Below are 12717 nucleotides of genomic sequence, written 5' to 3'. Positions count from 1 at the left end.
AAAAACAATTAAAAAAGAAAAGATTTATAATAAATTATCTAATAGTAGTCATAACAATCATATATTTATAATAGCTATTTATTTATAATTAATTGAATAACTAACTATAATTGTTAATTAATAATTAACTATTAATTATATAATTAATTGAAATAAATTGATAATATAATAAATTGAATTTTATGCATATTTTTATTTTTATTATAAATTTATTATAAATTATTATAAATTCAATAAAAATTCAATATGGCATCATATAACTCAAAAAAGTCCCTAAAAATGCGAAATTTTGGAATGCAAAAACTTTTAAATTATTTTATTACAATAATTCAAACTGCCATTTTTAGATTCATATTAAAATTAATAAAAAAAAATTCAAAAACTTTAAACTTTGTTTTTATTATTTAATTTTTAAATTTAAAAGTAAATAATGTACAAAATATATACAATATGTAAACATATAATATACATGTAATATATAATAAAGTTTTTAATATAGTGCTCAAAGGCGGGAAAATGTACACATGGAATTCGTTAAATATTTCTTGAAAAGAATAACGAATATAAAAGTTAAATTGTTTACGATATTTTAAATGTGGATTAAAATGTTATATACAAATTAAGTATGAAAATATATGATTTTAAATAACAAATTTTGATTATATTGTAAATTAAGAAGGAGTACTTCATATAAAGTGTATTTGTGTATAAATAAAGTCAATAGAAATCTATAAGTTTTATATAAAAAATTAATATTTATAATATTTATAATAGAATATAAAATATATAAAAGAAATCTTATATGTGATAAAAATATACAATAAATATTCTTTTTTATATTTGTGTAGATTTAAATTTTGGAAATTATAATGAATTTAATGAATTAAATGGAACATTATATTCTTTTATGGAAATCAAACTATAAGGTATTTTTATTAAATTAGTTATTATTTGCTAAACGTGTATATTATTTAATAAAGACAAACTTGATTAAAATATTATATTTTATGTATTTATTAGATAAATAAAATTCTTGCATATATATTCATTTTATATTCACTATATATACAATATACATATATAATATAAATATATAATATAAATATTTTTTTATATATTTTTTATATATATATTATTACAATTATATATTTTTTTTTAGTAATAATTTATCTATATTTTAGAATGATTCAAATATGATTTAAAATTGTCAATGTTATCATAATAAGAGAAATAGTGGAAATATATAAAGAAATAATACAATGAAGTCTAATACATCCAAATTTAATAGACAAATATCTATAATTGATATGTTTTCTAAACAACTTGTTAAAAAAAAGCAAATAAGTTGCGATACAACTAATAAAGAAGACATACAAAAATTACAAAATATAAAAACAGAAAATAATATATTGCAAGAAAGTGAACAAAATAAAGAAAATTATGATCCAGAAATAGATGAGGAATATTTAGATAAGCATATTGAAAAAAAAGTTAAACTTACAGATATTAATATATTACCAACACCTCAAATTAAAAATGTAAATATGTTTTATGATAAATGTGAATATTGTCGTCAAAAATTAAATGAAATAAAATTTTATCCGGGTCATCCAAATGGTGCTGTAGATGAAGAAATTGCTTTAATTGATCCAAAATTATGTTTATTTAATGGAACTGAATCTTTCATACATGAAAGTGATCAGCGTCCTCAAAATAAATTGACTTATTTCAGGTAAGATTCCTCTGTTTTATGAATAATTTGATATATCTGTAAAAATTTTATGTAACTTTATTAATTTTAGTGTTTATGATAAAAATGGCCATTTATGTGCTTTTGATACTGGACTTATAGAAAAAAATGTAATGTTATATTTTTCTGGTTATATAAAAGCTATTTATGAAGAAGATGCATCACCAGAGGGTGGAGTACCAACAAAAGATATGGGTCCAATAAATGAATGGTATGTATCTGGTTTTGATGGAGGAGAACTGGCTCTTATAGGTTTCAATACAGCATTTGCGGAATATATTTTAATGGATCCATCTGAAGAATATGCTCCTTTTATGGATATTGTTAAGGAAAAAATATATATGAGTAAATTGGTTATTGAGTTTCTTTTAGATGAAATTAATCCCAGCTACGAGGATTTACTTAATAAATTTCAAGTAATTTAAGAGCATTTTATTAAAGAATTTTTGAACAATATATTTTATTTCATACTTAATAAAATTATATACTTTTTACAGACAATAGTGCCACCTAAAAATATGTCAAAATTTACTGAAGATTCTTTATTAAGACACGCACAATTTATATGTGATCAAGTGTTATCATTTGATAATTCTGCTGACTCAGAAGATACACTTCTTATTACAAGTCCTTGTATGCGAGCATTAGCAAATCTTGCAGGCGTTACATTAGGAAAAAGAGTAACTTTCCGTCGAACGCAACTTAGGGAACAAAAAGTTAGAAAACCTGCTTGGACAAAAGCAACTACTACAAAATTAGTTAGTGACATGTTTGAAAATATATTTACAGATCAATTAATTAAACATGATGATAAGATAACAATGGTAAGCATTTATTTTTTTTTATTTAAAATATAGAATGATTTTTTAAACAACTGAATATATTGTTGATTAGAATTATAATAAAATATTATAAAAACTATTTTTTTTACATTCTGTATTCTATATATTCTATATATTACATATTTAAAATAATAAATAAAAATAAATTTTATGTAATTATATTTTTAGGGACCTAAAAGACAAAGATGTGGAGTATGTGAACATTGTCAACAACCCGATTGTGGTCTTTGTAATGCTTGTAAAGATATGATTAAATTTGGAGGAACCGGAAGAAGTAAGCAAGCTTGTGTTAAAAGAAGATGTCCAAATATGGCCATTCAAGTAAAAATTATTTTTTAATATAATTATTATTTAAACAATTGTGTGTGTGTATATATATATATATAAAATATAATATATTTTGTATTTTTATTTATTTAGGAAGCAGATGATTCTGATCCAGAAAATGAAGATCAATATGAAATTTTAATGGAAAATAAAAAAGTTGAAGAAGAAGGAAGCAAAAAAAAAGATTTTAAAGAACTCAAAAAAGATATTATATGGATAGGAGATCAAATTGCTAATGAAAATTTAAAAACATATTACAAATCTGTTATAGTTGGTGATGAAGAAATAGGAATAAATGATTATGTACTTGTAGAACCAAGAAATCCAGCAATTCCATCTCATGTTGCTAAAGTTATTTATATGTGGGAAAATAAAAATGGTATAAAACAATTTCATGCAAATTGGTTACATAGAGGAAATGATACTATTCTCGGAGAAACATCAGATCCTATAGAATTATTTTTGAGTGATGATTGTGATGATATACCCTTCAAATCTGTCAGATCTAAATGTACTGTTATTTTTAAAGAAGTACAAAAAAATTGGAGTGAATTAGGTATATATTTAATATTCATTCAATGAAGTTTTAAATACGAATATTAAAATTAAAAATAATATTTTTTATTCTATATTATTTTATATTATAGGTAATATGGATTTAAACTTTGAAAATGATGTAAAAGATCCAGATGGTAAAACATTTTTTTTTCAAAAGCGTTATATACCCGAAACGGCTAGATTTGAAGATCCTGTACCTGATATAAAAAATCTTCATAAAAGAAACAGTTACCGATTTTGTCCTGCATGTGCTCGTTTAAACACGTTGGAACAGTTCAATACACCAAAGGTATATAAAATTAATATTGTAATAGTAATTTTGTTTATATTATAATATTAAAATAAATTTTATTTATAATATTAGGATAATTAAAATATAATTTTTGTAAAATATTTTGTATGAAAGATTTATAACAATATAATATATGTAGCATATAAAGTAATTTTATATTGTTATTATTTTTTATTAGATGAAAAAAATATACTTAATATTTATTTAATATTAATTCCTTATTTTTAATAATTATTCATATTTTTTATATTTCAAGGTGTATGAACGAATAGAAGAAAGAAATAGCAAAGAAGTTATTTATGGTTTAGTAAAGTACAAAGGGGAAGATTATAGAGTTGGAACAACTGTATTTTTACAACCAGATGTTTTCAATTTTAAATATAAAACTACATATCAAGATATTTCTAAACTTAAAAAAGAAAATGTAGATGAAGATATGTATCCTGAATTTTATAGAAAATCTTCTGATCATATAAAAGGTTCAAATTTTGATACTCCTGATCCTTTTTGTATAGGATATATAAATAAAATATTCGCCAATACAAATGATATATTAGTTCCACCTTCTGACATAAATATTACGGTAAATAAGTTATATAGACCAGAAAATACACACAGAAGTTCTACATTAATGGAACAAGCAGATCTAAATATGGTTTATTGGAGTAATGAAGGTATATTATGATATTTTTATTATAATATCATACATAATGATTTTTTTTTATACATGTATAATAATTTTGTAGTATGCAATATCAAATTTATTAAAGTTGTTGGAAAATGTTATCTTGCTTATTCTGAGAATTTAAATCAATCTATTGAAGAATGGATTGCTGCAGGACCATATCGATTTTATTTCAATGAAGCTTATAATGTACAAGAAAAAACATTTGATGAACCACCATATCATGCTATTAGTATTGGTAAATGTGGTAAAAGTAAAGGCAATTTAAAATTTAAAGGGAAAAAAACAGAGGAAAGTGAAAAAAGAGCAATTGTTAATAGACCTATTGAATATAAGATAATATCAAAAAAATTAAAAACATTAGATGTATTTGCTGGTTGTGGTGGTATGTAATTTATTGCATTTTTTGTAAAATTTTATAATTTTTTGATTTTTATTGATTTCAATATAATAAATTAAAAAAAATAAATATTTTAATTAAATTATTTTAAAGGGTTATCCGAAGGTTTACATCAAGCTGGTATAGCTGAAAATCTTTGGGCTATAGAAAAAGAAGAATCTGCTGCTTACGCATATCGATTAAATAATCCTAATGCAACAGTATTTATAGAAGATTGTAATGTATTATTAAAAAAAGTTATGAATGTAAGTATAATTTTATAATTATAATTTATCTTTTTTTAGATGAATATAATTTATAATTTTAGTATTATATTGTCTTTTTTTATGAATACAATATAGTGAATTATATATCTTTCAGGGTGAAACAACAAATGAAATTGGTCAAAAACTTCCGCAAAAAGGACAAGTAGAATTATTATGCGGTGGTCCACCATGTCAAGGTTTTAGTGGCATGAATCGTTTCAATTCTCGTCAATATTCTTTATTCAAGAATTCTCTTGTTGTTTCATATTTGTCATATTGTGATTACTACAGACCTAATTTCTTTATTATGGAAAATGTTCGAAATTTTGTTTCTTTTAAAAGAAGTATGGTTTTAAAATTAACATTAAGATGTCTAATTCGTATGGGTTATCAATGTACATTTGGTATTCTTCAAGCTGGAAATTATGGAATACCTCAAACAAGACGAAGGTTATTTTTATTTCAAATATATGTATATTCATAATAATTTTATATTTTAAATTTCATTTTATCATGTTACTTAGAATGATAATTCTAGCTGCTGCACCTGGACAAGTACTACCAAAATATCCGGAACCTACACATGTTTTTAGTAAACGCGCTTGCCAATTAAGTGTATTAGTTGATAATAAAAAAGTAAATACTATAAAGATAATCATATAAAGATAATCATTTAAATTTTATATTGTTTTACATAATTTTACATATATTTAATAAATTACATTTATTAAATATTTCAGTATAGTTCAAATTGTAATTGGATAGACTCTGCACCATTTAGGACAATTAGTGTAAAGGATGCAATGTTTGATTTACCGGAAATTAAAAATGGTTGGAATAAGGAAGAAATGTCATATACAAATGAACCAACAACACATTTTCAAAGAAAAGTAATAATTTCATAAAAATATTTAATAGAAAAAATAAAAAATATACTTTTTACACAAATAGCAATCTCTTTTATTATAATATATTTAAAATATTTTTTTTTTTAGATGAGAGGAAAACAGTATCAACCATTATTAAGAGATCATATATGTAAAGAAATGACACCTCTTGTAGAAGCAAGAATGGCTCATATTCCAATTGCGAGTGGCTCTGACTGGCGGGATTTACCAAATATTGCTGTTAGATTAAGTGATGGTACTTATTGTAAAAAATTGTAAGTAAAATATAATTTTCAAAGTTTTATTAATGCTGAAAAATTTTACATATCTAATTTTTATTCAAGAGAATATACTCATGATGATAAAAAAGCTGGAAGGAGTTCTGTGGGAGCATATCGCGGAGTATGTTGTTGTTGCACTGGAAAATCATGTGATCCTACAGATAGACAATTTAATACTTTAATTCCATGGTGTTTACCACATACGGGAAATCGTCATAATCATTGGGCAGGTTTATATGGTAGACTAGAATGGAATGGATATTTTAGTACAACCATTACAAATCCTGAACCTATGGGAAAACAAGTATATAAAACTATTATTTTAAATTTAAATCTTTAAAATAATAAAAACAAGCCTATATAATCTAATTCAATTTTTTTCTATATTATAAAAGCATGTTTCGATGTTTAATTATATTTATTATATCTTTTTCTATGATAAATTTATATCTTTAAAATATAAATATTAATTTTAATTAAAGTTTATATAAAGTTAATATAAATAATTTATTCCATTTTCAAGGGTCGTGTATTACATCCAGTACAAACTCGAGTGGTAAGTGTGCGTGAATGTGCTAGATCTCAAGGATTTCCTGATTCTTTTCGCTTTTACGGCACTATACTCGATAAACATCGACAAATTGGAAATGCAGTTCCTCCACCACTCGGAATAGCTATTGGTCATGAAATAAGGAATTGTGTACAAAACAAAGATATAACTGAAATTGATATAGAAATACAAAATAATTAAAGCCTAATTGATTAAATAAATAATAAAAAATAGAAAAAAACATTTAAAAAATTGTATGATGAAATATAGAAAAAAATATTAAAAGAATGAATTTAGTTATGACTTAATTCATTATTATTAATAGATTAAATATAAAAGTTTTTCTAAATTATTATATTTTATTTATTTGTTTAAAATTTCTCATTATATTCTCTTTAATTGTAAATATATTTATTAGAGTTAATGTATTCTTAAAAATTTTAATTTTATATTATACATTTTATATTAAATTTATGATTTTTATATAAATTATTGTTTTTATTGTTTTACATACATATGTATCCTTTTTTATTTATCTTTTATTATTTATTTCTTTATTTTTCATATATTCGTAGTTAAATGAATTTTTAATTAAAGATAATCTATTCTTTTTTTAAATTATATTTTAATTGTTAATGAAAAATATTTTACCGACAAATATGCCAATAATAAAAAAGTTTTTCAAATTTGGATATTCAAACCTTTAACTTATTAATAGTATAGCAAAATATATAAAATGTTCAAAATTACGGATAAGGAAAATAATATCGTGCGAGGAGAAAGTTTTTCTCCATTTTGAAAATAGCATTTTGAAAATTTATTAATTATTTATTTTTTTATAAAATATCGGTATTTTTAAATTCTAGAACTATTCTATCTATTTTATCTAGAACTTAAAATAAATTTTTCATACCAATTTTAATATAAAATTTTTTTCTATTAATTATTTCTTAACGATTAATCATAGAAATTAAGAAAAAACATTGAAGCTGCTATATTGAAAATTCATTAATTCCTCATTTTCTACTAAAAATTTTGGTACTTTTAAGTTCATAATTTTCAATTTTATTACAAAATTCTCTTTAATTAATGATTTATTGTCAATTAATGCGTCATATCGGATCGATCAATAGTACAATACAACAAGTTTTTTTATTAATTTCTTATTACTATAAAATTTATTTTTAAATATGATTATATGCATTTAAAACTTCTTATAGTTTTATATTTTCGCGCAATGATAACCTTAATACTTCCTGTATATTCTGCTATGTTAGTAACAAATTGAAGCTTCAGATCCAAACGAACCCGACGCTGATCCCGAAAACTTTTGATTCGTTGTTTTTAGTTAATTATTTTATTTTAGTTTAGTTAATTTTAGCTAAATAAAATTATTTTATCAATTAAAATGGAATTAAAAAAAAAATACATTAGATTAACTATAAATTACAAATTTTTTAAATGAAAATGTATAAGAAATATAAAGATGAATAATAAAGTTATATATATGTATTAATTTATTTTTAATTTAAATATAATAAAATATAAATAAAAATAAATAGAAGTGCAATAAATTTGGACCATTTTATTTAAAACAATGCTATCGATGATTCACTTTATTTTTTTATTATTTGTTATTTGATAAATTTCTAATAGATGCAGTTAATTGACCAAATAATGTTATATTATTTATTTATTTTCATTTCACGAATTTTAACTGATAAAAAAGTAATGTTTAAAAGTAATATAAAAAAATAATAGTCTAACTTGGTATTATATTTAAGAATTTTTAGTTATAATTCAGTTGAAGATAATACTTTTAATGTACATTATATTTATTACATTATTATATTATATAATATTCTTTTTATGAATTTTTTATAAAATTTGATACATATTTTATATATATATAATTTGATATACTTGTACATCATATATAACAAAATAAATATATTAAAAGAAATTATTTGTATTAAATTATTTTTTCCTGTATTAATTTCATTTTTTTGATTTATTTAAATCTTTTTTGTTAATATTTAATCTGTTTTGATTAAAATGATAAAAATCAAAATGATAAATTCTTTAATCTGATAAGAATTTAGTAATGATAATATAGTATTCTAGTTTTAATGATGTATAATGAATGATTTATAATTTGTTTCAAAAATAAATATTTTATATAAATTTAATATAATGAGAAATTTTATAAAAAAATCTATAATATTAAAAATTTATTAAAAAATTAAGAAAAAATTACTGAATGAGGTTAAGTCTTATATTTAAATAATATTAAATAATTTTTTATAATATATGTTAATATTAACATAGATTTTATATTTTTAAAAAATTATTTTAATCGCTTTTTTAAATTCTCTGATATTTTTAGCATTGCAATTTTACTTTCACTTTATGGTATTTAATCCATATGGTAACAAAAAGTATTACACACGTGAAGAAAAGTTTTTATATAGATATTTTTTCATATAAAAAATTAATAAATAATGGAATTTTCTCAATTAGAAGATATTGTTAATATCAATTATATGAAAAAATGCAGTGATAACATTCAATATGGAACAGCTGGTTTTAGAACAAAGTAATTATTTTATTTTTATACATCAATAAAATAATAATTTCAATTTTTTAATATTAAATAATTTATATTTAAATTAAGTTTATATTCGTTCATTTTTAAATTTATTATTAAATTATTTTTAATTTTTTTATTAGAGGAGATATTCTTGGGCATGTTTTATATAGAATGGGATTATTAGCAGTATTAAGATCTAAAGTTAAAAATGGTAAGTTTAAGTTTAAACATAAAATCTTATATCACAAATTATTTTTATGCCACACGATATTATAAAATACTTTTATTGTTTTGTATTCTTTGTTATTTATTTTACTTTTAACATTATTTAAAGATATTTAATTTTTTTATAGCTGCAATTGGCTTAATGATTACGGCAAGTCATAATCTTGAATGTGATAATGGTGTAAAACTTATAGATCCAGCTGGTGAAATGCTAGAAGCAACTTGGGAACGTATAGCTACTAACTTAGTTAATACAGAAGATTTAAATTTAGTTTCTATGATAAAATATATTATAAAAGAACAAAATATTAATATGTCTATAAATGCAACTGTAATAACTGGTAGAGATACTAGAAAAAGTAGTCCAACATTATTAAATGCTGCTATTGCAGGAATTCAAGCCTTAAATGGAATTGTAAAAGATTTTGGTATAGTTACAACTCCTCAATTGCATTATCTAGTTGTATGTACAAATACAGATGGTAGTTATGGTATGCCTACATTACATGGCTATTATAAAAAATTATCAGAAGCATTTAAACGTATAAGAAAAGATAAAATTAATAATGAGCAATATATCGCAGAATTATTATTAGATGCTGCTAATGGTGTTGGAGCTATTGTTACAAAAGAATTTCAAAATTATCTAGGAAAAACAATTACAATCAATATGTATAATGATGGAAATGGAGAATTAAATTATATGGTATATTTTATTTTTATAAAATATTCATTGAAATTAGACATTATAATAACTTATTTAAATAATTTATTGCAGTGTGGAGCTGATTATGTCAAAGTGCATCAAGCAGCACCAGTAAATATTCCTATTAAATCAAATGTTAGATGTGTATCCATAGATGGTGATGCAGACAGAATAATTTATTTTTATCTGGATGAAAATAATAAATTTCATCTTTTGGACGGTGATCGAATAGCAACACTTATTGCCACATATCTTAAAGAACTTTTACAAGAAAGTCGTTTATCATTTCAAATTGGTTTAGTACAAACAGCATATGCCAATGGTGCTTCTACTGATTATATTTCAAATGTATTGGTGTGTGCATTTCATATTTTATCATTTAAAATTATTTAAAAATTTTATAATAATTAATATTTTTTAAATGATATAGATAGATATTTTTTATTGTTATATGTAATATTAAATTTATATTTATTTTTATAATTTTTTATTTAGAAAATTCCAGTTTCTTGTGTATCAACTGGTATTAAGTATCTACACAATAAAGCATTAGAATTTGATATAGGAATATATTTTGAAGCAAATGGTCATGGGACAGTTCTTTTTAAAGAAACTGCTATTGAAGCAATTAAGAAAGCTATTATAAATTCAAAGTAAGTACAAATATTTAATTTTTCCTTTTGCATTAAAAAAATATATATGTATATATTATAGACGGTCTATAAAAGAGAAAGCAGCTGCCTCTAAATTAGAAAATATAATAGATATAATTAATCAGACGGTTGGAGATGCTTTTAGTGATTTGTTATTAGTAGAAACAATTTTGCATGCAAAAGGTTGGAATATTATGGAATGGGAAAAAATGTACACAGATTTACCAAATAAACAATTAATGATAAAAGTTAATGATAAAAATGTTATAACAACAACTAATGCAGGAAGACAGTGTTTAACACCTGAAGGATTACAAGACGAAATTGATAAAGTAATATTACGATATAAAAGAGGACGATCTTTTGTAAGGTAATATATATAATTTTTATTATAATCATATACACAATATTCAAAAAAAGTTTTTAATAAAACTGATTTAAATATATTTATAATAAATATTATTCTTAGTAAATATTTATTATTAATTTATTTATTTTTTTATTTATATATGATTATTATGATTAAATCTTTCAATATCTTTTATGTATAAGCTTCAATATAAAAGATTTAAATATTCAAGTAATAATAATTACGACAAAAAATTAATATTTTATTAATTATAAAAATTTTTATTTTTAGACCATCAGGAACTGAAGATGTAGTACGAATATATGCAGAATGTGAAAATTTATATGATCTTAATAAATTAATTATTGATGTGGCATCATTAGTATATAAACATGCAGGTGGGGTTGGACCTAAACCTCAACTTTAATAATAAATAATTTTATATTGTTTACAATATAAAAATAACATTTGTATTAACATTTAATTTTTATATATAATAACTATAATTTTTATAAATTTACAGAATCTTTACAAAAATATCTTTTATTAATTTATTAAAAATTATTATATTTTTTATAAAGAAATATCATATAATAAATAATGAATATTCATAAAGTACAAATATGAAAGATTATATATACTATATATAAAAAATATATGTATATAAAAACCAATTAGTTATTTTTTATTTTTTTTTCATATTCTTATTAATGTAATAAAATATAATATACAATCATATATTAATACTTACATAATAATGTAATTTTTTACTTTTATATTTCTATTGCAAAAATAAATATTTTTATTACTAATTTTATTGTAGAGTTTCTGTGTAATACAATAATATATTAATATGTATTAAAAAATAATATAACTAATATGTAATATATTATATATTTTTAATATAAATAAATTAAAATAATAAATCAATTGTTATAAAAATTATTATCTATGAATAATATAATTTTATTTTGGAAAAAATTCACGAAATGTTAAAAAAAAAATTTAAAAATTAATAAATGGATATATGAATATTTTATAATTATAAATATGATTAATAATTGAATAAGTATTGAAAACATTATAGATAAGTATCTATTTAAATTAAATAAAAATATATAAAAATATAATAATTTATTGAAAATTTGAAAGATTCTGTTGCATAAATAAGATTATATGAATAAATATGTTATTCTTTTTAGAGAACAAAGAAAAAAAATCCTCTAAATTCAATATTATTTAAGATTTTTCTCATTTTAATTCTGTCATGAATCAAATCCTATTTTGTATGTATATACTGTATTAATATATTCGTAGAACATTTTAGGAAAATTGATTTTAGATACTGAAATAAATATAAAAATTGAATTTAAAAAT

The 12717-nt window shown here is 20.7% G+C and overlaps 2 protein-coding genes across 5 annotated transcripts; both read left to right on the top strand.

The window, feature by feature from the left end:
• Positions 1-455: 455 nt before the first annotated feature.
• Positions 456-7306, top strand: Dnmt1a (DNA methyltransferase 1a). 3 transcript variants are annotated; one of them, XM_031915854.2, is made up of 17 exons: positions 456-623; positions 849-926; positions 1182-1732; positions 1803-2166; positions 2248-2574; positions 2761-2913; positions 3013-3475; positions 3567-3766; positions 4026-4443; positions 4516-4839; positions 4948-5099; positions 5215-5549; positions 5624-5735; positions 5840-5989; positions 6095-6261; positions 6331-6571; positions 6791-7306. In XM_031915854.2, exons 3-17 carry the CDS (start codon positions 1260-1262, stop codon positions 7016-7018), a joined length of 4107 nt encoding a protein of 1368 aa, XP_031771714.2. In that variant the 5' UTR covers positions 456-623; positions 849-926; positions 1182-1259; the 3' UTR covers positions 7019-7306. The 3 variants fall into 3 exon arrangements, with proteins under 3 accessions (XP_031771714.2, XP_086772623.1, XP_086772624.1); XM_086916497.1 differs by lacking the exons at positions 456-623; positions 849-926 and having other exon boundaries at positions 1656-1732; positions 1892-2166; XM_086916498.1 differs by lacking the exons at positions 456-623; positions 849-926; positions 1182-1732 and having other exon boundaries at positions 1941-1961; positions 2015-2166.
• A 516-nt stretch (positions 7307-7822) lies between these two features.
• Positions 7823-12270, top strand: nst (phosphoglucomutase 3-like protein nst). Of its 2 annotated transcripts, XM_003692703.4 has the most exons (8): positions 7823-9082; positions 9204-9413; positions 9548-9618; positions 9761-10338; positions 10411-10692; positions 10834-10991; positions 11053-11361; positions 11632-12270. In XM_003692703.4, the coding sequence occupies exons 2-8, from the start codon at positions 9319-9321 to the stop codon at positions 11765-11767; spliced, it is 1629 nt and encodes a 542-aa protein (XP_003692751.2). In that variant the 5' UTR covers positions 7823-9082; positions 9204-9318; the 3' UTR covers positions 11768-12270. The 2 variants fall into 2 exon arrangements, with proteins under 2 accessions (XP_003692751.2, XP_086772633.1); XM_086916507.1 differs by lacking the exon at positions 7823-9082 and having other exon boundaries at positions 9172-9413.
• Positions 12271-12717: the final 447 nt, after the last annotated feature.

Source organism: Apis florea, unplaced genomic scaffold (assembly GCF_048593485.1).
Source record: "Apis florea isolate Af1SG1 unplaced genomic scaffold, ASM4859348v1 contig_3802_pilon, whole genome shotgun sequence".
NCBI lineage: Eukaryota > Metazoa > Arthropoda > Insecta > Hymenoptera > Apidae > Apis > Apis florea.
The sequence above is the reverse complement of the archived record's forward strand: the minus strand, read 5'-3'. Positions and strand labels throughout refer to the sequence as shown.